The 21,940-nt window shown below is 40.0% G+C and overlaps 2 protein-coding genes across 2 annotated transcripts; both read right to left on the reverse strand.

The window, feature by feature from the left end:
- Nucleotides 1–10: 10 nt before the first annotated feature.
- Nucleotides 11–6,406, reverse strand: LOC102228382 (transmembrane prolyl 4-hydroxylase-like). Its single transcript, XM_005807302.2, has 9 exons — nt 5,527–6,406; nt 5,363–5,444; nt 4,687–4,877; nt 4,504–4,600; nt 3,474–3,636; nt 3,207–3,392; nt 2,911–3,001; nt 2,646–2,769; nt 11–1,898 (listed from the first exon to the last, which is right to left on the reverse strand). The coding sequence occupies exons 1-9, from the start codon at nt 5,998–6,000 to the stop codon at nt 1,681–1,683; spliced, it is 1,626 nt and encodes a 541-aa protein (XP_005807359.2). The 5' UTR covers nt 6,001–6,406; the 3' UTR covers nt 11–1,680.
- Nucleotides 6,407–8,418: 2,012 nt separating this feature from the next.
- LOC102227480 (myosin heavy chain, fast skeletal muscle-like) lies at nt 8,419–19,573 on the reverse strand. Its single transcript, XM_023353523.1, has 40 exons — nt 19,514–19,573; nt 19,122–19,329; nt 18,072–18,215; nt 17,830–17,986; nt 17,713–17,740; nt 17,521–17,632; nt 17,346–17,438; nt 17,192–17,255; nt 17,006–17,104; nt 16,774–16,877; nt 16,359–16,497; nt 16,163–16,281; nt 15,890–16,039; nt 15,643–15,813; nt 15,123–15,429; nt 14,921–14,991; nt 14,728–14,815; nt 14,532–14,649; nt 14,334–14,457; nt 13,957–14,093; nt 13,606–13,861; nt 13,277–13,519; nt 13,025–13,201; nt 12,799–12,944; nt 12,470–12,560; nt 11,973–12,362; nt 11,772–11,898; nt 11,569–11,687; nt 11,301–11,497; nt 11,034–11,217; nt 10,779–10,944; nt 10,402–10,526; nt 10,017–10,325; nt 9,731–9,934; nt 9,526–9,651; nt 9,265–9,435; nt 9,065–9,169; nt 8,883–8,978; nt 8,674–8,805; nt 8,419–8,570 (listed from the first exon to the last, which is right to left on the reverse strand). The coding sequence occupies exons 2-40, from the start codon at nt 19,320–19,322 to the stop codon at nt 8,550–8,552; spliced, it is 5,811 nt and encodes a 1,936-aa protein (XP_023209291.1). The 5' UTR covers nt 19,323–19,329; nt 19,514–19,573; the 3' UTR covers nt 8,419–8,549.
- Nucleotides 19,574–21,940: the final 2,367 nt, after the last annotated feature.

Consider the following 21,940-nt stretch of genomic DNA (forward strand, 5'->3'; position numbering starts at 1 on the left):
GTAGCAACTTTATAAATAAATAAATAAATTGGTACTCTTTAAGTCTAATTAAGTGCTTGATAATTTTTTAACATTAAATTCATGATTTTCTGCTTCCCTGGGCTTTAATTTTGATGAGACCCATAACCATTCTTCATCAAAATGGGAAAATTGCATCTATTGGCGCATAGATATCATGAAGTACATGCCATTCATTTAAATCAGGAAATAACTGCAAGAGCAAATTAGCGCCTCCTGAAAACAACTTTAAAATGTCAAACATTAACAACTAAGCCCAGACCAACATTTATCTTGTCACTGAATGCAGTGGAAGGATAATGTTAAGGAAGATAAAAAGATTTTATAAAGCAGCTGTTGGAAAACTACAACATTATGCTTTTGAAAAATATGTTTTATGAAATTGTACCTATCTCATTTTTCATCTGAAATTTAAAAAGTGTTGTAAGCTGAAAACTTGTTATAATGTAAATGATGAACTGATCTTTTAGATGCTGCATCAAATCTTCCCTGCTTCTTAAAGATAATGACTTTCAAATGATGGAGTTGAAGATCACACAGTGCAGAACAAGCTGTCATTATAAGGTCCAACAACTGGTCAGAATACATATGAAAAGCAGCCAAAGTCTAAAATTTGATCATAAAGAGCAGTTTTACAGATTAAAAGAAGGTCTGTCACCTCAATAGAAACAAATTAAGGAGAGTTTAAATCCTTTGCACCTCATTGTACTTTTGGTTATGTTTTTGTTTTCATTTTATTGTCATGTTAAAATGTAATTTAAGCATATTTAAAGTATTGTTGGAAAAGAAGGATTCAGAGGACTGTTGAGTTTCATTACATTTTATTCGGTGCAGGAACAGCGAGAGAGTGCATTTTCAGTAATTATTTAATAAATAAATAAAATTAACTCTGGACATCATTTTTATTCATTGTGCATTCTAGAAGAAAACAGTAGTATTGTACTGAAGAGACATAGACAAGGCATCATGCATCACACCGAGAGGTGTGAGCTTCTTTTGGTAACGGCAGCTGTCACAATTTTCTAGTGCAAATATTTGCTTGTTGCCACAGCAAAACCTTTTAAATTATGCATGCAAAGAAATGTGTCATTTTAAGTTCACGTGTGTAACATTTAGAGGAATCTACTGGCAGAAAGGCAAGATATCACAATAATATAAGAAACGCTGTGCTATTATTGAAAAAAAAATAGATGTTTACATAGAGATTGTTTGAGTCGCTTTTTTGCAGGTTCCTGCAGTATTTTTATAGTGGATCAGACAAACCCTGGCTATGTCAATAATTTTAAAAATACTTTTTCTCTTTGACAGCTGCTGATATTGACCTACAGGGTCTGGAAGATGAGTTTCAAAAAGGGAAAAAAAATCAACAGCATGCACTTGGAAACTTTGCCACTAGATGTCACTAAACCCTACACACTTTGAAACATTTAAAATTTACAATTCTTCCACAGGCTCTACTGCAACACTCCTACAGTGGGAAATAGAAATAGAATAATACACAAAATAAACAGACTGTTGTAGAAAAAGGATCTATTTCCCACAGTGAACTCGTTCCCTGAATAAATCTCAACCCTGCAAACTGGTCCAAAAAATGCTGTGCATGGGAAAGAGGAAGAGGTGGAAGATTTTGTTGTTAAACATATGAATGTATTGGTGTCGGAGCTACAAATCTTGATGGATGCTGGGATTCTGTATGTCTGCATTCGAAGTCAGATCGTCATCATTCTCATCATCTGGCAGCTGTGAAACCAACTGCTGGTAGCGAGCCTGGCGCTGGTAATCTGGATCAACATTGATCCATTTATTGGCTACCCACTTAGTGCCGTGGGTGACCACACAGCCTCCATGCAGAGCATATTCATCCTGCTCTCCTACCCAGCCTGACAAGAAAACAAAAACAGAGATGTTTGATTTACATTTACAGATGTAAATCCTATAAAACATCCTTTCAAGGAAAAAGATATTCCTAAAAATTTTGAAAACAATTTTAATCAGTATTTGTCTTTGCTTTCTAAACTAGTATTACAAGAAAGTCTTGATTTAGTACAGGAATAAGAACATGTGGAATGTTAGGAGACTTTTGCACACCATCAAATATTTTCTGATACATAGTTAATATTTAGGCGATTATAGAGAATGAACACATGGCCATTTTGTGAAACATACAACAACTAACATCTCTTGTTGGGTTTGACATTTTAAAAATCTACAAACAGGCAAGTCATGTACAAATGCGTTAATTTAGAATCTGTAAGAGCAGTGGTGAACAATATCCTTAAAATAATTCAAGCAGTTAAGGAAGAAAATGCAACTAGATGCAGTTCTGTGAAGCCTTGGGCAAACCCTTACCTATAATATCAAATTGAAACTGTGGACAATAAAACATAAATAAAAACATAAATAAAATTGTGTTTAGAATGTGAAAAATGCAAGAATGACAAATCAACCCTTCCTGCCTGTGTCATAAATCTAGCACAAATCGTCCAATAAACAAATGTCACTGTATGGGTTTAACACCTGATTTCAACAAGGAAAACATCACTTTTGAAACTAAAATCTTGCATTTGAAATGAAGTGGAATCTTTGCGAAAATTATTCCAAAAAAGCATGCGCTATAATTTCCGCACCTCTTCCATCGGAGAGGTAGTTGTACCAGAAAACAGCCATCCCTTTGGTGGGTTTCACTCTGAGGTTGCTCTTGTCACAGTTTCTTCTGGTGTCCATCAGATCCACATCATTCTGAATCAGAGACTAAAACACAAACTGGAACTAAGTGGAACAATGTCCCTCATGCCAAGCACAACCACTCGCTGACAAACAAGTGAGTTAGCACAGACGTGAAACCCAAGCACTGTACACTTTTTCCAACTCTCTTCGGACACATTTACGCACCACTTCATCATAGGTCCTGTTGTCTGCCACAGGGAATGCGGTCTCCCCGCCCCCATCAACAGAGTTCAGGTAGAAGAGAACTGTGATGTACCTAAGTGTGCAACACAGGTTTAAATTGACACACACACGTATGATGCAAACGAACACGCACACATGCATGTACAAACAGTTAGCAAACCAGCAGCAGACGCACAATGTCGAGTCACCAAACGTAGCATGCCAGCTGTCACACTGCACAGTTTAGTAATGACATCAGACAGATGAAATCCCAGCTGAACGTTCTGTCAGTGCCTCACCTGCAAGAAGTCTCAAAAGGAGTGGAGGTGTTTGCTGCAAGACGTGTGTGTGTGCATGCTGTTTCAGGGTAGACCGGCCCGCTGTCATGGTGGGCGTGGTAGTGGCCCCCCTCCTCATATCGAACCACCTGAAGCGGCTCACTCAGGTCCACTAAAGCGGCCGGCAGCCGAGTGAGGCGAGTCACCCTTTAATGGAAGAACAGCCACCTTTAAACATATATCAAGCAGAAACTTCTGAATCATCATCTGCAGTTTAGACTTGCTCACCTCTCTTTGATTTCCTGGAGGACCTGATGGGCTCCTTTGCCCTGATAGAGCCAGGTGTGCCGGCTGTTCCGAACCAGCTGACTCCTTTTCACCCCTCGCTCCAGCAGGAAGCGCTGGAAGGCGTCGCTGCTCAGTAGCCGAAACTCTTCCTGGTTCAGCAAACCTGTCACCATGACAACAGTAATTAACCTAAACACATTTGCACAAAACTTATAGATGAATCCAACAAACCTCCATAAGGCTTCAAACTGGAAAAAGACTATTGAAAATCCTTATGACTGCAAAGTTTTACAACCAAAGAAAAATAAAAAATAAAACTGCTTTATATGAATTACCTGGATGGATGGATGGATGGATGGATGGATGGATGGATGGATGGATGGATGGATGGATGGATGGATGGATGGATGGATGGATGGATGGATGGACAACTTAAAATATTTTCAGGGTGAAGAGCCTCATATAATCAGTTCACGCAGAAATCAGCTCTATTTCTTCTAAATACTCTTGCCAATCATTCATAGGGAAAATCCACATATCCACATAGAAGTAGTTTTTGGTGCGCACTACGAGTACAGCAGCATCAACTTTACCTTTACAATAGCAGTCCAAATTTGAATACAAGAACTGGCTTGAGTACAAACTTGTGTAAGTCCTTAAGCGGGTCCAGTTCTGTCTCTGATAAACCAATGCTGTTTCTACCTAATTCTATCTCTGGCTAACAAGAGGCTGAAAAAAAGAATTGGAAAAAAGCATTTTTCTCACCTGTAGCCGTACAGTTTGACTTTACTGTATAAGCAGTACTTCTATGTGCTTTTTCTAAGCTCAAGTATGTTTTGATATAAATATATTTTCAATGATTATATTTAACTTTGCACATCCTTGCAAAAAAAATGCTTTCAGTCTCTACTTTATTGCACTTACTGTTGCTTACTTACTGTTACTGTTGCTATCATGAAGAGGCTGGTTTGAAAAAGATCATTTTGGGTAAAACCCAGCAGTTATGATGAAGTACTACAGAGTTTCTTACCGTCACCATCCTTATCGGCTTTGAGCCCGTCATAAATTTCTCGCAGGTTCTCTGGAGTGAGCCAGATGCCGTCTCTCACTCTGGAATGAGTCAGTATCTTTGAGGCACAGCAGGAAAGACAGCATAAGATATTTCACTCTTAGAAGAAATAAATAACTTTCAAATCCACAAGCTGACATGCACCTCATGCAGCTGCAGCTGTCCATCCTGGTTGATATCAAGAAGGTTAAAGATCTCTTCAGGGCTCAGGTCGAGCTCTTTAGCCAGCTCCTCTTGGCCTTCTTGTACCATCAGCTGACTTTCCATCAGACCCTTCAGCTGAGCGAGCTGCATCACCACGCGGCACTCGTCCTCTGACAAAAACCCAGGGATCTCTGCATAAGACAACAACACACACTTAGAAACATAGATATTTCTAAAATAAATTTAGGGTGGTTTACATTTTGTGTTAAGATTTTTTGCTACGATGGTGTTTTGCTGCAGTGGATTAATGCAGACCCAATTAAAAGTACTAAAAAATTTAGACCTTACAAAACAAATGTTAAAACAACAAACATCAGGCTCAGACTGAGCCTGATGTTGGACCTTCTTGCCCAACATCAGTGTCTGATCTTATAAATGAGCTTCTGGAAAGAGGGTAAAGCGTTACCACAAACAATCTCCTAAACCTTGTGGAAAGCCTTCCTAGAAATGTCTAAGCATACCTGCAAAGGTTGGACTAAGATCTTATTAAACCCTAATGTTCTCTGAGAAGGCAAGTGATCCAATACTTTTAGCAACTGTAGGTTTGCAATAAGCACACAGATGTTTGCTTTATGCTTGGCTGTTAGAGACTCTCATAGGTATTTGTTCTTCTCACCAAACAGCAGCGGTTTCAGGCTCAAAGTCTTCATCTCATGCACTCTGCCTGGCACCAGAGACACCTTCTGGACATGTCCCACCTAAAAACATACATCACCGCTAGTTGACATGCAGCAGGTCAAATAAAAACTCCAAAGAGACTCATCATCACATATCTCGCACCCGTATCCCCTCGATTCTCGTCAGGGAAACATCCCGCACAAAGTCGGGCTTCGATGGCGACGGACGTCGCGCTTCCGAGCGCTGGGGTTGGCCACCTCCGCTGGGAGCATCGCTGCTTGAGCTGGCGTCCTCCTGCCCGCTGCTGTAGTGCACGTAAAACAGCAGCGCTATGACATTAATGATGTAGACATGGAAAAACACCATCACGACCACAAAGTAGGAGCGGGAGCACACGCTGCTCTTATGGCAGGGCAGGCGATCGCAGGGCGGCCGGAGCGGCAAGGTTGGGCTCCCGGACGGAGACGCGTCCTCAGCGTCGGTGTTCTCCTGGTTGTCCGTCATTTTTGGAATATTAAAAAAAAAAAGAAAAAACCAAGAAGTTGACTGCTTCGTTGCAGCTAAAACCGTTGAGGTGTTTAAAGGGCAATCTGGGAGTGGTGTTTGCACGGAAGTAGTAGATGCACTGAGTGACATATGTGGAGTTTAATTTGAAAAGGCGCAGAAAATCCTTTTAAAAGCGCCGATTAAATTAAGGTTATTATCCGCTTACAGAGATCGGAGAACAGGAAAAAAAAGACGCTTCTTGATCAACACAGTGTCTTTCAAGCAGCTGTCAAGAAGTGCGTGGTGATCTGCAGCTCCGCAGGCTCGGACAGTCTTGTTTACACTGCAGTCAGCAGCGCACTGCGCATCCCAAGCCACAGTGGATAACACCTCACCTCCTCCTCACATGAACACCAGCAGAGAACGGCCGAAGAATATATCTATACATATATATATAAAACTATAAGCAAGAAATCTCGACAAAACAGTCTGCGCTTCACCTGATTAATAACGGCAGCGATCAGCTCCCGCTGCAGACAGCAGCATCTACCGTCCAATGCTGACCCCTGGCGACCTAAACTAGCAGCAGCATGTTCCCGTCACTCATTTCACCACGTTTCCAAAATATCCATCAACCATGAACTTCAATAGCTTCTATTGGGACTGTGGGAAATATTGTGGGTGATTTTGTTTTTTTTTTCAAAAGGGATTTTTTTTTTCATGGATCTTCAACATTATATGCATAGATGCTGCTCTCTGTGACATATTGTGGTGTGGTCACATATGTTTGTCAGTTCTTTACTGAGTGCAGGGGGCACCTTTTTTTGATTCTGTAGAGGCATCGGCCATCTTCTGGGGTGATCTCTGTAGGAGCAGCACCTTATCTACAGCTAAGAGGAAGTGATTAGATAATCAGGGAGGCCAGCTCTGTCCTAGGACGACCCCTTGGCCCAGTGGAGGGGGTGGGAGACAGAAGAAATCTGATTAAAATAACCTCACTGACTGTTAAATAAAGTCTTGCACCCCATGCATGAAGCTGATGCTGAACTGGAGAGTTCCTTTAGTGACAGACTGATGCATTCTAGATGCACAAAGGAGAGTTATTAATGGTAATTTTAGGATCTACAACCATCACTGCTCACTACAGACTCAATCAGTGTTCACATCCCTGGTGTTTGTTGCACGTCCCTGCTGTATTTGCACAGTATATTTTATTCATTGTAAATAGTTTGTTGGAGCTTTCTACGCAAAAACTAACACTCTCTGTAAATGTTTTAAGTAACCCTTCTCTTTTTAATTTTTCTTTGGACCTTATGATAAATTTAATATCTATACTGTATTTTTTATATATGTTGTAAATTTGACTTTATTTTCTGTTTTCCTATTTCTTGCTTCTGGTACACCTGAATTACCCCACGGTGGGACAAAAGCACTGCCTTTCAATTCTCTGGTTAATATTTGCCAAGTGACACCAAATTGTCCACACAGCACCACTAGAGAGAGCCCGTGTACCACAGTTTAAGCAAAAATGGTTCTAAACATCTTGACCAAAAATGTGCTTATTTTTTGTGTCCTTGAATTGACATTTTTCTTTGGATAATTGCAATGGTGACAATAATTTTGTCACTCACAGACAGAAACCAGAAATTATAGCAGCAAAAATGAATAGCATGGACGGTTTTGATTGATTTGTAGTTGCAATAATCAACTACAAATCTTTTGTTCGTAGACTGGTGAGTTTTGCATACAGAGAAACTCAAATACATAGTGATTCTGTATAACCTTGTTTAGTGAGCACAGTATATCTGCTCATGAATATTTGTATTTGCATCAGTGCAAAAGTTTCCTATTCAAAGATGTTTGGAAACGAAAAATAACCTAATTGGTGATATTAGCTAACTGGCTTATGCTACAGTTATTTGACACTGACACAATAAGTTTAGTACAGTAGCTGCTCTGTGCTTGAATTGTCATTGCAGCTGCTGCTTTCTGTAAATGGTGAAGTTGAAGTTATAATTTCAAGTTTCTGTTCAAAAGTAACTATGTTACCTTCAGTTGTAATAAAAATGCTTTAAAAATAATAATTTAAAAAAATTGACTTTGGATCATATTTATTGAAATTGGCCTCTGTCTCTTTAAGAATCTTCTACCTCTTCCTACACCTACTCCTTCTTCGGTACGTCATCACAACAATACTTCTCCAGGCTGTCCATTGATGCCATTAACAACTGTTCAGAGGTTGCATGGTCCACCAGATGTTTACTAATTACTGGTGCTGCTAGTCTGGTAGAGCTGAGTGGGGGAGGTGCACCCCGGGTTGCTGTGTGGGGCCGGAAGCTCAACATGAAATAATCAACACTCCAGGTACGTTTTTAATGAGGGAATAAAAATATAAAGTTCAAAAAAGTCAGTTTCGTATAAGAATCCCTTTCAAATTATCCCCATTGGTTGATAATTATCTTACATTACCCATTAGCATATGCTAATTTAAATGCATTGCAGGCAGATGTGTTTGATGTGCTTTGAATTTTCTGTGTTTCAGTGAGGCATAAAAAGAAAGAAAACAAATTCATCAAACTCCGCTACGTTTATTGATTTGACAATATTCATGCATGCTTGACATGCTAAAGTCAGTGTGCAGCAAGTTACTCATATTGTATGATCCCTTGATACCACATACTGGAGGCATGTTTTCTTCATCACTCCTCTGAGTCTTTGGACTGAAATGGCAGGATAACAGTGATACTCCTCAGTACCGAGTCATCAGTTTTAAAGTCAAAAGGTTACATAAATGAGAGTTATGTCAGAGATTTGCTTTTGTACCTTGCCAATCTCCCGACTCTTGGCCCTCAGCTTGTTGACCTGGGACTCTGCGATGTCAGCACGCTCCTGAGCCTCCTCCATCTCATGCTGCACCTTCCTGTATCTGGTCAGATGAGCGTTGGCCTGCTCCTCCTGTTCAACAAGGCACCATAAAGTCAACTTCTCTATGCTTAAATGGATTTTAAAACAAATAAGTTTCGTTTACTTACAGCCTCCTCAGCCTGCCGCTTGTAGGATTTCACTTTCAGCTGCAGTTTGTCCACCAGATCCTGCAGTCGAGCAATATTCTTCTTGTCCTCCTCTGTCTGCAGTGCAAAATCAAAAGTTTCTCAAACTCTTTAATATTGTATGTTCTATGTGTGTTATATTTGTTGTGGCCACAGCCACTAACCTGATAGGTCAGCTCCTTCACTCTTCTTTCGTACTTTCGTACTCCCTTGATAGCATCTGCACTGCGTCTCACTTCAGCATCAATCTCACCCTCCAATTCACGAACCTTAATGAAAGAAAAGTAAAATGATAGTAAACACATAAATACATTGTCGTAACTGGGGAATAAAGACCTGCGAGGAGTGTTCCCCTTTCACATACCCTGGCCTCCAGTTTCTGGAGCTGCTTCTTGCCTCCCTTCATGGCCAGATTTTCAGCTTCATCCAGACGGTGCTGCAGGTCCTTCACTGTGACCTCCAGGTTCTTCTTCATCCTCTCCAAATGAGCACTGGTGTCCTGCTCCTTCTTCAGCTCCTCTGCCATCATAGCAGCCTGAAATTTTTAGGAGTCAGCTTTGTTGAAACGTTCGTGGTCTGTTATGGAAACCTGACTTTCATATAGACAAAATTCAGCAGGACTCACATCAGTGATGGCCTTCTTTGCCTTTTCTTCAGCATTTCTTGCCTCCTGAATGGCATCTTCCACCTCACCTTGGATCTGAATGAAGTCAGCCTCCAGCTTCTTCTTGGTGTTGATGAGGCTGGTATTCTAAACAGTCAATAGTTAAAATGATATTCAATAATTGTATGTTTGGTAACTTGAACGTGCTGATTTGATTATCAAATACCTGAGAGTGCAGCAGGGTAACACGCTCACTAGCATCCACCAGCTCCTGTTCAGCCACTTTGCGGCTTCTCTCCGTTTGCTCCAGAGCAGCTCTGAGCTCCTCGATCTCAGCAACCATCAGGTTGTTCCTGCGCTCCACCATCGCAACCTGCTCTCTCATGTCATCTTGGCCTCTCAGAGCCTCGTCAAGGTGCAGTTGTGCATCCTTAAAAATGTTAGAAACAAATAAGCAATGTAATCGGATTAATATTTGGCAAGAACCTCTCTACTCGGTGAAGTGCAAATACCTTAAACTGTCCCTGAACGTTTCTCAGCTGCTTCTGGGCTTCTGCCGCCTGCCGGTTGGCGTGGCTCAGTTGTATCTCCATCTCATTGAGATCTCCCTCCATCTTCTTCTTGATTCTCAGGGCGTCGTTCCTGCTCCTGACCTCAGCATCCAGAGTACTCTGCATGGACTCCATCACCCTCTGGCTGTTCCTCTTGATCTGCTCGATCTCTTCATCCTTTTCTGCAATTTTTCTGTCAACTTCACTCTTGACTTGGGTAAGCTCCAGCTGAACACGGAGAATCTTAGACTCCTCATGCTCCAGGGTGGCCTAAGAAAAGAAATTAGCCTGTTAATAACTATGAGTTCCAATAAACATTTTGAAATTAGTTTGGTGAAACCAATACCTCTGCCTCTTCAAGAGAAGTTTGAAGTTCAGTCTTCTCTGTCTCTACAACCTTTTTTGATTTCTCTAGTTCGTGAATGGTTTTTCCAGTTTCACTGATTTGCTCAGTCAGATCAGAAATTTCCTCTGCAAAAAAAAAAACAAATAGTTTTTTTGCTAAACACTGTACATATTGAGTACATGGTACTTTCTGAGATTTGCTAAACAATGGTCTACAATATTACACAAGTTTAAAAACAGTCAAAGACATGGAATAATGTATGAATGCATTCCCATGATTGTTCAGATACTATTCACCTTTTAATCTGTAACGTTTTATCAATTACAAGCACTGTCACTAGTTTCATTACTTGACTGAAAATCTAAAGTTGCTCTTACGTTGCAGGTTCTTATTCTCCCTCTTCAAGGTCTCCAGATGGTCCAGAGCTTCTTCATATGAATTCTTAAGCTTAAACATTTCAGTGCTGAGGGAGCGAGCTTCTTTTTGAGCTCCTTCCAGCTCAGCCTGGCTCTCCTCATACTTCTGCTTCCACTCTGCAAGAACCTGAAAACATAAATAGATCAAATATTTGTTGCGCATTGTTGACTTTGTGTCCCTCAGTAAGAACAGGACTGAAATGACAAGAACAAAACCTTGTCAAAGTTCCTCTGCTTCTTGTCAAGATTTGCAGCCAGAGCATTAGCTCTCTCCACGTCGATCATCAGGTCCTCCACCTCACCCTGCAGCCTCTGCTTGGTCTTTTCCAGTGAGGCGCATTTTGCATTCACAGCCTCAATGGACTCTTCTGCATCCTGAAGACGCTGGGCGAGCTTCTTCCTGCAGAGAGTATGTTGGATTTAAAAAACGTTAAATCCGTTGCAATTTCAGATCATCATCATAAGAGTAAAAGTTAGACTTACTTGGCCTCTTCCAGCTCCTCAGTGCGCTGAATGGCATCAGTCTCATACTTGGTTCTCCACTGAGCCACCTCGCTGTTAGCCTTGGACATAGCGCGCTGCAGCTCAGCTTTGGCCTCCTGCTCCTCTTCATACTGCTCTCTGAGCAGATCACAGTCATGACGAGCCGACTGAACCGCATGAGCCAGAGCATTCTTGGCCTTAAAAGAGTGAGAGGTGTTAGCGTTCATCTGTTAGTTAGTTTAAAAAATTGCAGTTTGACAGTGCATACTTTAACTTCTTCTTCAATACGCCTCTTAAATTCTTCAATCTGCTGAGTGAAAGCCTGCTTGCTCCTCGTCAGCTGAGAGATCAAGGCATCTTTCTCCTCCAGCTGGCGACTGATTTCACCTAATTAAGCAAAACAAACTGACATGGCAACAAAAAAATATCTGAGGAAGTTGCAAATACCAAAATATTGGTCAAACGCTTTACCATTCTCTGTTTGCAGTCTTGCCCTCTGTAAACCGATGTCATTCAGCTGTCGCACATTTTCTTCATTCTTTGTTTTCACCTCACTCAGTTGATCCTCAAGACTGCGACACATTTTCTCAAGGTTTGCCTTAATTAGAAAAAGGTGCATTGATACAAAGTGCATCTTTATAAGTGAAGTTTTTCAGTTCTACTTTAACCAACCTTTGCTTTTGCAATGGACTCCATGTTGCTGGAGAGGTCATCGATCTCCATCTTGTATTCACTTTTCTCTTTCTCCAGCTTCTGTTTGACTCTCTGGAGGTTATCAATCTGCTCTCCCAGCTCCGCCACGCTGTCGGCCTGCTTCTTACGGAGAGATGCGGCCGTGGCCTCATGCTGCAGGGTGGCCTCTTCAAGGTCACGGCGCAGCTTCTGAAACTCAGCCTCGCGCTTCTTGTTCATCTCGATCTGAACAGCAGTTGCTCCACCAGCTTCCTCAAGCCTCTCGCTGATCTCCTCAAGTTCCCTGGAAAGATCGGCCCTCTGCTTCTCCACTTTGGCCCGAGCAGCTCGCTCAGCCTCAATCTCCTCTTCTAGCTCCTCAATTCGGGCCTTGCAGATTTTCCAAGAAACACAAAAGCGTTACTTAGGGCTGAGTGTTATAAATGAGAAATGCATTCAACAGAGTTAGGTTAAAAAAGACAACATTTTAAAGAAACCTGAAGTTCTTTTATCTTCTTCTGAAGCTGAACACCAAGCACTTGCTCATCCTCAATTTTGCTGAGAAGCTGACTTGTTTCAAAGTCTTTCCTGCAAAAAGACAAAAATACAAACAATATAGACATATAATATTTAGGGGGTTTTGTGTTGAAAAGTTATTAATTGTTTTGTGTTAAGCAATATGTTACTTTAAGGTAGAGCTTTGAATTTATACAACTTCTGATAGCATCAGTTGTCTTGCAACTGAGGGAAATTTTTGACTCTTTAGGTTGTTGGGTTCACTGTTTTTTTGATAGTCTTTGTTAATGTTAATTTCAGATTTACTGACTTCTTTATCTTCTCTTCAGACTGCTGCTTGTCATTCTCCAGATCCATTATGGTTTCTTGAGCCAGTTTCAGATCTCCTTCCAGCTTCCTTTTTGCTCGCTCAAGATCCATACGGAGTTTCTTTTCCTGCTCCAGGGAACCTTCAAGCTGTTTAAAACAAAATAAGCACATTTATTAAATTTGAATATTTAATTAAATCGCTGTGAGCTTCAGTTAACCAATCTTACATCGTCCACTTGCTGCTCCAGTTTTGTCTTGGCTTTGGTCAGAGTGTTGACTTTGTCTTCCTCTGCCTGCAGATCATCCAGGGTCTGCTGATGGGCCTCTTGTAGGGCTTTTTTCTCCTTTGACAGCTTAGCAATGGTTTCATCTTGAGAAGCCATTTCCTCAACCAGGTTTTTAACCTGCATTGACAAATAAATTGCTTTAGTAATTTGGTCAAATTGCATTTAACAGTAATGTGATTCATAAACTCAAACCTTGTTTTCAGTGGCATGTTTCTCCTTTTCCACTTTGGCCAGAGTCAGCTCCAAGTCATCAATGTCCTTCTTCAACTCAGAGCATTCGTCCTCGAGTTTTCTCTTCTTTGCTGTCAGCTCAGCATTGATCTCTTCTTCATCCTCCAGTCTCTCAGCTGTCTCTTTGAGTTTGGCTTCAAGCTGGATTTTTGCTTTAATTAGTTGCTCGCACCTTTCCTCTGCATCAGCCAGGTTTTCACCCTCCTAGGTTTGCAGAAGAAATAAGAGTGTGTTCAAATATAGTAATATTTGTATCTAATGAAATTAGATCTCTGTGCTCGTAAACATACCGACTGAATCTGCAGCTGCAGGTCATTCTTTTCCTGAAGAAGAGAAACCATCTTCTCCTCCAGTTCTTTCTTCTTAGCCAAAGCCTTTGCCAGGTCCTCTTTGGTCTTGGCAAAGTCTTCTTTCATTTGGGCCATCTCCTTCTCCGTCTCTGCACTCTTCAGCAGAGGTTTGATCTTGAAGTACAGCTTCATCCATGGCCATGTCTTGACGTTCATGAATGCGCGGATGTTGTACTGGATGGAGTAAATGGCTTCCCTGGAAATGGTGAAATGTTGATTCAAACAGATTTGCTTAGAGTGCCTAATACTTGCAGCTTGCCTCTTATGTTTGAGACAATGTGGATAAATCACCTGCGTTCCATCATTTTGACAAACTCTCGTCTCATGAGGAAGCCTCTGCAGAGAGCCTGAGTCATTGTGACCAAGATTGCAAGTTTTTCATCTCGCATCTCCTCTAAGAGACCAAGCAGACCAGCCTTGAAGAACACCTGAAATGACATTGTTAACACATTAAAATACCAGAAAAGCAACACTACTTGCTTCTTTCAGCAACGTTTGTTGTGAAGTATCGTTTGATGCTTAAAACTATTTTTTTCTTACAGAACAATAACTCACAGCATTCAGTTGCGCTAGACTTAGCTGAATCAGATAACAGAGTTGTTTTTCAATGAATTAGAGTTGTTGTAAATTGGCCAATTAGACATAAATTCAGTTGAATGCAAGTTTACCTTAGTGTGTCCAAACTTGTACTGAGTGTGATCAACATCAATAGAGCCCAAGAGTTTCTCAGAAGCCTTCTTGTTGTCAATGAACTGTCCCTCAGGGATGACACTGGCATTCAACACTTTGTATCTGATAAAAGGTAGAAATATTGTTGAGTTATTCATCTGCAAATTATTCATTGAATTTGTAAATTCAATATTCACCTCTGCTTGAAGTCACCATAAAGGATTCTGCTGGGGAAACCTTTCCTGCAGATTCTGATACCCTCCAGCACACCGTTACACCTCAGCTGGTGGATGACCAGATGGTTCTCCATTAGACCTGAAATACACATAAAATTAGTCTTCTCTGTTTCACATGTTTGGATTATGTCAAACTCCAAATAGGGATTGAGCTCACCAGGAGTCTTTGATTCATTTGGAATCAAGCAGCGCACAAAATGTGGATGAGTGCTCCTCAAGTTGGTCATCAACTTGCCCAAATTCTCCTGAAAAATTTGGAAATTCAAATGTGGATATTTTGAATTGATCTGTTTCATTGCTTCTCAACATTTTAATTGCGAGTCATAGTAACATTTAGTAGTAAATCTTACCCTGAACAAAGCTGACACAGTCTGAAATGACCCACCCTTCTTCTTGCCACCTTTTTTTGCACCACCCTCAGCTGTAACATATAAAAAATATAGTAGGTTTAATATGGTGAAAGTAGATGATTGCTTATACGTCATGAAACTATTATATGTGATTGCTTTAAAAACTACAAACTCAAAAGTTAACTAAGAATATATTTCTTACCCTCTGTCGACGCATGAGATGCATACAGGTAAGCCAGCAGCTTCGCCGCTGACTTCTGGTAAAGCTGGACCACCGTGTCATTCAGGGGGTCCTTGTTCTTTTCCAGCCAACCAACAACATTGTAGTCCACAGTGCCAGCATAGTGCATCAGAGAGAAATGAGCCTCAGGTTTGCCTTTGACCGGTTTTGGTTTCTGGAAGGGAGCACTTTTTCCCAGATGTTGGTCATACAGTTTGCTCTTGAAGGTCATGTCTGTTGCCTTGGGAACAATACACTCCTCTTCAAGCATGGAGAAGATGCCTAGAGGCTGTCAGGATGGAAACATGCAAATAAAAAAAGAGATTTCAAGGTGAATGATAATTGACATATACTTCTATAGAGCCTTATCAAGACTAAGGGAGCTCAAAACGCTTCACTCTACATTCGGTCAGTCACACATTCAAGCACACATTCACACATTAATGCCATAATCAAAATGATTCTCTGTGTTGGTCAGTATGTGTCTGAGCTCGTTGCTGACCTTCTCAATGAGCTCAATGCACGCAGCCAAGTCCATGCCAAAGTCAATGAACTCCCATTCAATTCCCTCCTTCTTGTACTCTTCTTGCTCCAGGACGAACATGTGATGGTTGAAGAACTGTTGCAGTTTTTCATTGGTGAAGTTGATGCACAGCTGTTCCAAGCTGTTGAACTGTTGGAAGACAGACTCTGTTAGATATTTACTGTGCTGGTTCACTGATTTAAAGGTTAATCCCAATATTACTGACATCAAAGATTTCAAAACCAGCGATGTCCAAGACACCGATAAAGTAGCTCCTTGACTGCTTGGTGTCCAACATCTCATTGATTCTGACGACCATCCATAAGAACATCTTCTCATAGACAGACTTGCAGAGAGCACTCACTGCATTGTTGACCTTAATTTAGGCATAATATGCATCACATTAACTTAGATGTTGACTTGAAATGAACGTACCTGAATAAAATAAACTTAACAAACTTTGGCAATCATTAATTTGTAGATCATCTGAATTGATCACCTGGGGAACAGTTTGACCTTTGGTCACCATTTCATTCCCGACCTTCACTCGGGGGTAACACAAACCTTTGAGCAAATCAGCAGAGTTCAGACCCATGAGGTAGGCGATTTTATCGGCCACTGAAAGAAGAAAAAAACTCAGACGTTCTTCGAGACAAAATCTGGAAAACATTGAAACTTCATTGTTTGTTTTATACCCTCAGTGCCATCAGGTTCAGCCTGCTCTTCCCGCTGCTTCTGCTTGAACTTCATGTTTCCATGATGCATCACAGCTCCTGTCAGTTTATACATGCTGATCTTTTCCTCTGGAGTGAAACCCAGGATGTCGATGGCAGTCTGTGAAAAATTAGGTTTAAAAGATGTTCGTAGCACTGTGTATAATGTTAAAGAATATATTGGCTACACAAGAAGGCGATAAGGCAGCGTTAGATCTTGAAGATTAAGAACTTGTTGACAGTCTGTCAAAACAGAGGGAGACATTGTCTATTTTTGTTCATAGAGTTTAGCAAAACAGTTCCAGATCATTTGTCATTTAGAAGAAAATATGACATGCCTTTGCTGTATCTCCCAACCCTAGGTAGCTATAATGAAATATATTTGAAAATGTCTTACATCAGTAGCAATGAATTCTTCAATGTCATTGATACTCTTCACACTGATTTCACCCTGACTGATCATGGGATAGTCGTAGGGATTTGTGGTAATCAGGAGAGCCTCTAAAGAAAACACAAAGCAAATCTTCGTAAATATCAATAAACTAATTATGAAACTTATTCTATATAAATAGCCTGTGGTAAGACATTGTTAACTTGTGGAGTAACTGCAGTATTCATTTGTTTCTAACCTATTAGCTCGGGTTTGTGGCCTGTTGTGAGCTGATAGAAGATGTGGTAGCTCCTCTCAGCAGACAGCTGGAATGTCACTCGAGATTTCTCCAGCAGATCTGTGTAGATTTACATGATCAATTTTAAAAAATCTCTTTTTAACTATAAATAAAAATGTGTAAGAAGACTTAAACAGAAAGTTTTACATGTTTCAATATCAGCTGAAGCCAGCTTTCCAGTTGACCCAAAGTGGATTCTGATGAATTTTCCCTGTGTGGAAACAGGAAAGTATTTTATTTAAAATGCTGATATTGATTGCTTTCACCAAAGTAACAAGAGACAGTTTCAAGTTGAACTCACAAAACGGGAAGAGTTGTCATTCCTCACAGTCTTGGCATTTCCATAAGCCTCCAACAGTGGGTTGGCTGCAATGATCTGATCTTCCAGTGAACCCTGGAGGTGACATTCATCTCATTAGTTGAACAGTTCCAGTTTGTGTGTTTGTATCATTTTATTGCTTAGCAATGTCATTGACCTGCATTTTTCCAGCAACTGGCTCAGATTTCTTTCCACCAGCTACTGCAATTGTCGCAAAGTACTGGATGACACGTTTGGTGTTCACAGTCTTTCCTGCACCAGATTCTCCACTGGTTTGAAGATGCACAGTTTAGTAAAAAATATAGCGATGCATTTAATATGAAAATACCTCAAAATATTTGGCACTTACGTAATCAGGATAGATTGGTTTTCTCTGTCTGTAAGATGGAAAATGATGCACAAATGTCAGATGGATGTTTGAGGTGAAACTGCTGTATTTATGTATTGATTATAGAAAGTGTGTTACCTTGGAGCATGAACTGATAGGCGTTATCAGAGATGGAGAAGATGTGGGGAGGAGCCTCAATTCTCTTCTTCCCTCTGTATCCTGCAACAACCATTGAATCGTACACTGGTAGCCACTTATAGGGGTTCACAGTGACGCAGAACAACCCAGAGTAGGTCTGCAGGGTCACAGAGGATCATTCATGATGCATGTTTTCTTTCAGTCATCATCTGTTTCCACATTATATATTTAGGAAAACTTACATAGATCATCCATGCTGCATATCGCTCTTTGAGGTTATACAGCACAGTGGGCTCATTGAGGTGAGTCATCATGGCCATGTCCTCAATCTTGTCGAATTTTGGAGGGTTCATGGGGAAGATTTCATCTTCCTTCACGGTGATGCTCTGATGTCGTGTTCAACAAACACAAACAGACAGAACAGCTATGTTTACTGAGCTCTGCTAAATTTTCGGTTTGTACTTATGATTAACCAAGCATTAACCTTAATAACAATCCAAAATGGAGCATCACTGAAAATACCAAGTCTCTTTCCTTTAGGACTCCTTTTGCTATCACTCAGAAATTAGTGCAAAGACAAGTAAACAGTGTTATTCTTGTAAAACGTTACAATGTTAACACAAAAAGGTGTGTTTGTTCAACCAAGTCAATGTTTAGTAGGCCAGAACCGCTTGATCTTGACTTATTTATTTTCAGATGTCCAGTGTGGCAGAATCAGAAAATGACTGACTGGTTTCTCTATATTTAAATATAATTGTTTTTTGTGTCCTTTTTCTGTGATTACCCCTTTCTGTATTTCAACATAGTAAAATATATCTTTATTTAATGATTAACTCTTTGACATCAACCCACCATGAAATCTTGTTTTACTTTATTGAGTATTTGGGTAACCTACTAACTAATTTCAGACTTTATGAAGAAGTTTCACATTTGATTGAAGATTTAAGCATGTATTTTTTACCCTTCTTTATCACTTGTAGTGTAAGGAGTGTATTTAGTACATAATTGATCCTTTTTCTGCCACCTTCATCTTGAGTCTAATCTGAGGATCTAACAAAGAGCAATTCGGACATTAAGACAGACAAAACCTCTGAGCTATTTAAAGCTTGTCCCAGGGTGTGCATACATGACTTCTTAAAATCTAAAAAAAATGTTAGTCTGATGATCAAGAAATTCAGGTAAATATACTTTTTTCATTCAAGTTCAGACAAATTCTTTCAGAGATAAAAAAAATTGGATAAGTGAATGGAAAGGAAAGTGGAGGAGTTTTATCTCCAGTGCTGCATCCTCACCTTCCCAGTAAGAGTCTCCACGGTGGCTTTGCCGCCCTCTCTCTTGACCAGTTTCCCCTTTAAGTACATCTCAGAGGGCTCAGACACAAAATATGCTGATTTGGCATCAAAGGGAGTGTTCTGAGCTTCAAGACGCTCTCTTTCTGGCTTGCGGAGGTATGGGGCCGCCGCGCCAAAACACTCCATTTCCGAATCCCCCATGGTTCCGCTGTAAAAACACATATTCCCAAAATCATGTTCAAGGAAATACATTTAATAAAAATGAACTTACTCCCCCCAAAATAAAGAAATATATACATATATACATATTAAACTTTAACATTTTATCTCACCATAATAAAACATTTCCGGGTCACACAAGTGGTCAAAATATGTAAATCATAGCTCCATACCTTGTAGCACACCAGTTGAGCAGAAAGTATTGCAGCAGATGTTAAAACAGAGGTCTAAAAACAAGACAGATGAATTACATTTATTGATAATATTTGCTGAGTTTGTAGTACTTACTTTTAAAATAAGAAGCGCCAAAAAATTGGTTGAACAAATTTTAATTGACCAAATCTTTTATATAAATTGTGCCATTTTCTGAATCAGATTCGGATGTAATAATATCTTTAGTAACTTACCTTTGCAGAGAGGCTCTCGAGGGTGCTGTTTGCTGCTCCTTTTATATTGTCTGATGGGAGCCTATCACATGTTTGTCGCTGTATTTGGTCATGTCGCCTGTCGTTACACTTTTGCAGAAGTGCCTGTCGAAGGCCAAAAGGGTTTGTGGTTGTTGCATGCCATTCATCCCAGACAATAGATAGATCTCCATAAATGCCCCAATAAAAGAAAGAATACATTTTGTTTTTGCTTGTGGGATTTCTTAGAAATCCCTGTAAGTCACACATCTGATTCGAGTTGTTTTGTTTCCTCGGACTCTTGTCAAAAAATGCGGTGAGAAAATCAAAATTTTTTAAAACAGTGTGCTTATTTAGGTTGTATATCATGCAATGTGCAAGTTTACTCTTTCTTTGTCATACCATGTATATGAATAAACTTACAGGTGTTGGTTAAATTCATGTGAAGTTGAATCAGAAGTTGCAGAAATACCAAAGGTGTGACTAAAGCATCTTTTCAATGCCCTCTGGCACAAAAGCTGCCCTTTGCTATTTTTCTGTAAGGCTTTGAAAAGTCATCAATATCAAGTTTCAGAGTCCTTACAGGTCAGAAATGATTAAAAAATAAAATGAGTGCCACAGGGCTTTGAAGAAAAGTAGGGATTGCCAAAGGGATTACTTTACACAACAGTGCCAACAGCTGCTCTTATTCTTCTTCTTAAGGGATACACAAGGGAGGCTGAGACAATCGCTAAATGTAGAGCAGGGGAGGGATGGGTTACTGCTCTTCTTGTGGTTTTATAAATGACCCCACAATGAGGGATGTTTGTGTCAAAACATGTTGAAAACATTAATCTCTATTGTTTGTTTGCTTGACAAAGAATCTACTAAAAACCAACTTTTTTTGCCAGAGACTTTCGACATAGGTGGCAAGTTTTATAAGTGTGGGTTAAGGAGCTTGTAGCCACTGTTAGCCTGGAAATATGATCAAGATACATTGTTATAATGAAAAGAAATTCTAAAGTGGTTACCTAGAAGATATAATAGACCTCTGTATTAAGTGCCGGTAAGTGACATGATGCCAGCATTGAAGTCTTCTGTCTTATAAGGACAGATTTCAAATATAGCACCTAGGTTGTGTGGATGCTCAAGGAAAATACCACATGCTCAAGGGACATATTGTGTTTTATAACCTTTGATGTAGGTGTGTCAGCTTCTGTATTTGTCAAAGAGCAACAGCTGGGATCAGGAGAACAAACCAAGGTGAGTCTTGAGTAACATTCCAGTCTATTGAGTGGCAACAAAGAGCACGGATATATACTTACACAAAAAGCAGCACCGTTTTTTCAAATTTGTAAGTACTTTTTAGTGCATTTAAGGCATATTTGTTAGAAAATTTTGTCTGTAATCTGTATTTATTATTTTACTTTTTGTAGTACTGGAGGTTTGGGATGTGAAGTTAAGACTTGAAGAGGTGGAGATGCACATGGATATGAAAATTATCTTAAAGTTGCATCTTTGAACAATTTGAATTGTATCTAAAGAAGATAAAACGTTTACCAAATCTTTTCAACATCCATGTGTGTTGTTTATAACTTCTGCAACTTTAGAGCCAGGCGCTGGGTCACAGTCCTGACTGGCTCCTGAACATACTTATCTTTATTTATCTTTTTATTTTAGCAATTTCAAAACAAACCAGTTTTTTTTCACAACCTTGTAAATTATGTCTTTTAATGCATGCTCTTAAAAATCTGTGCCTGAATATGGGTGGAGACCTCCGTGTAAAAGCGTTTTTGGCAGCATCTGTCCAGTTTGAATATATATCTGGTTACTTGCATGTCTTGTATACGATAAATAGGATTAGAGATAGTGAGAAATTTTAAAAGCTAATTGCATCACTTAGTGGTGGATGAAGTTCATGTTTATTGTAAGACTAAAACAATTTTTAGATTCTTAGAAAGCCTACAAATTAGCTTTTATGACACAACAAACTTTGCACGTTGTGTTTGCTGTTCTTAAATTGTATTCTGTTTGGACATTCTCTGCTCCACCACATTAAGTTCATGTGCTGTCAGACCCTGCTGGTGTTAACTACTATCACGTGTGAGTACTTAGCCGTCGACGGCTGGGGTCATTGGCTCCGTATAAACACCAGAAGGAGCCTCAGGTTGCAGAGGTGCAAATGTGCTGCTTGTGTTACCAGCCTCTCTGTCATTA

Source organism: Xiphophorus maculatus, chromosome 20 (assembly GCF_002775205.1).
Source record: "Xiphophorus maculatus strain JP 163 A chromosome 20, X_maculatus-5.0-male, whole genome shotgun sequence".
Taxonomy (NCBI): Eukaryota; Metazoa; Chordata; class Actinopteri; order Cyprinodontiformes; family Poeciliidae; genus Xiphophorus; species Xiphophorus maculatus.

Excerpts from the sequence above, each read along its gene's own strand:
- LOC102227480 (XM_023353523.1), bottom strand. The coding sequence starts at position 19,322 with ATGGGGGATTCGGAAATGGAGTGTTTTGGCGCGGCGGCCCCATACCTC. Across the intron at positions 15,814-15,889 it reads CTGGTTTTGAAATCTTTGAT|TTCAACAGCTTGGAACAGCT; the intron begins GTCAGTAATATT and ends GTCTTCCAACAG. Across the intron at positions 10,945-11,033 it reads AGCAGAGGAACTTTGACAAG|GTTCTTGCAGAGTGGAAGCA; the intron begins GTTTTGTTCTTG and ends TTATGTTTTCAG.
- LOC102228382 (XM_005807302.2), bottom strand. The coding sequence starts at position 6,000 with ATGTCACTCAGTGCATCTACTACTTCCGTGCAAACACCACTCCCAGAT. Across the intron at positions 3,637-4,503 it reads AGCCGATAAGGATGGTGACG|GTTTGCTGAACCAGGAAGAG; the intron begins GTAAGAAACTCT and ends TCATGGTGACAG. Across the intron at positions 3,393-3,473 it reads CTCCAGGAAATCAAAGAGAG|GGTGACTCGCCTCACTCGGC; the intron begins GTGAGCAAGTCT and ends CTTCCATTAAAG.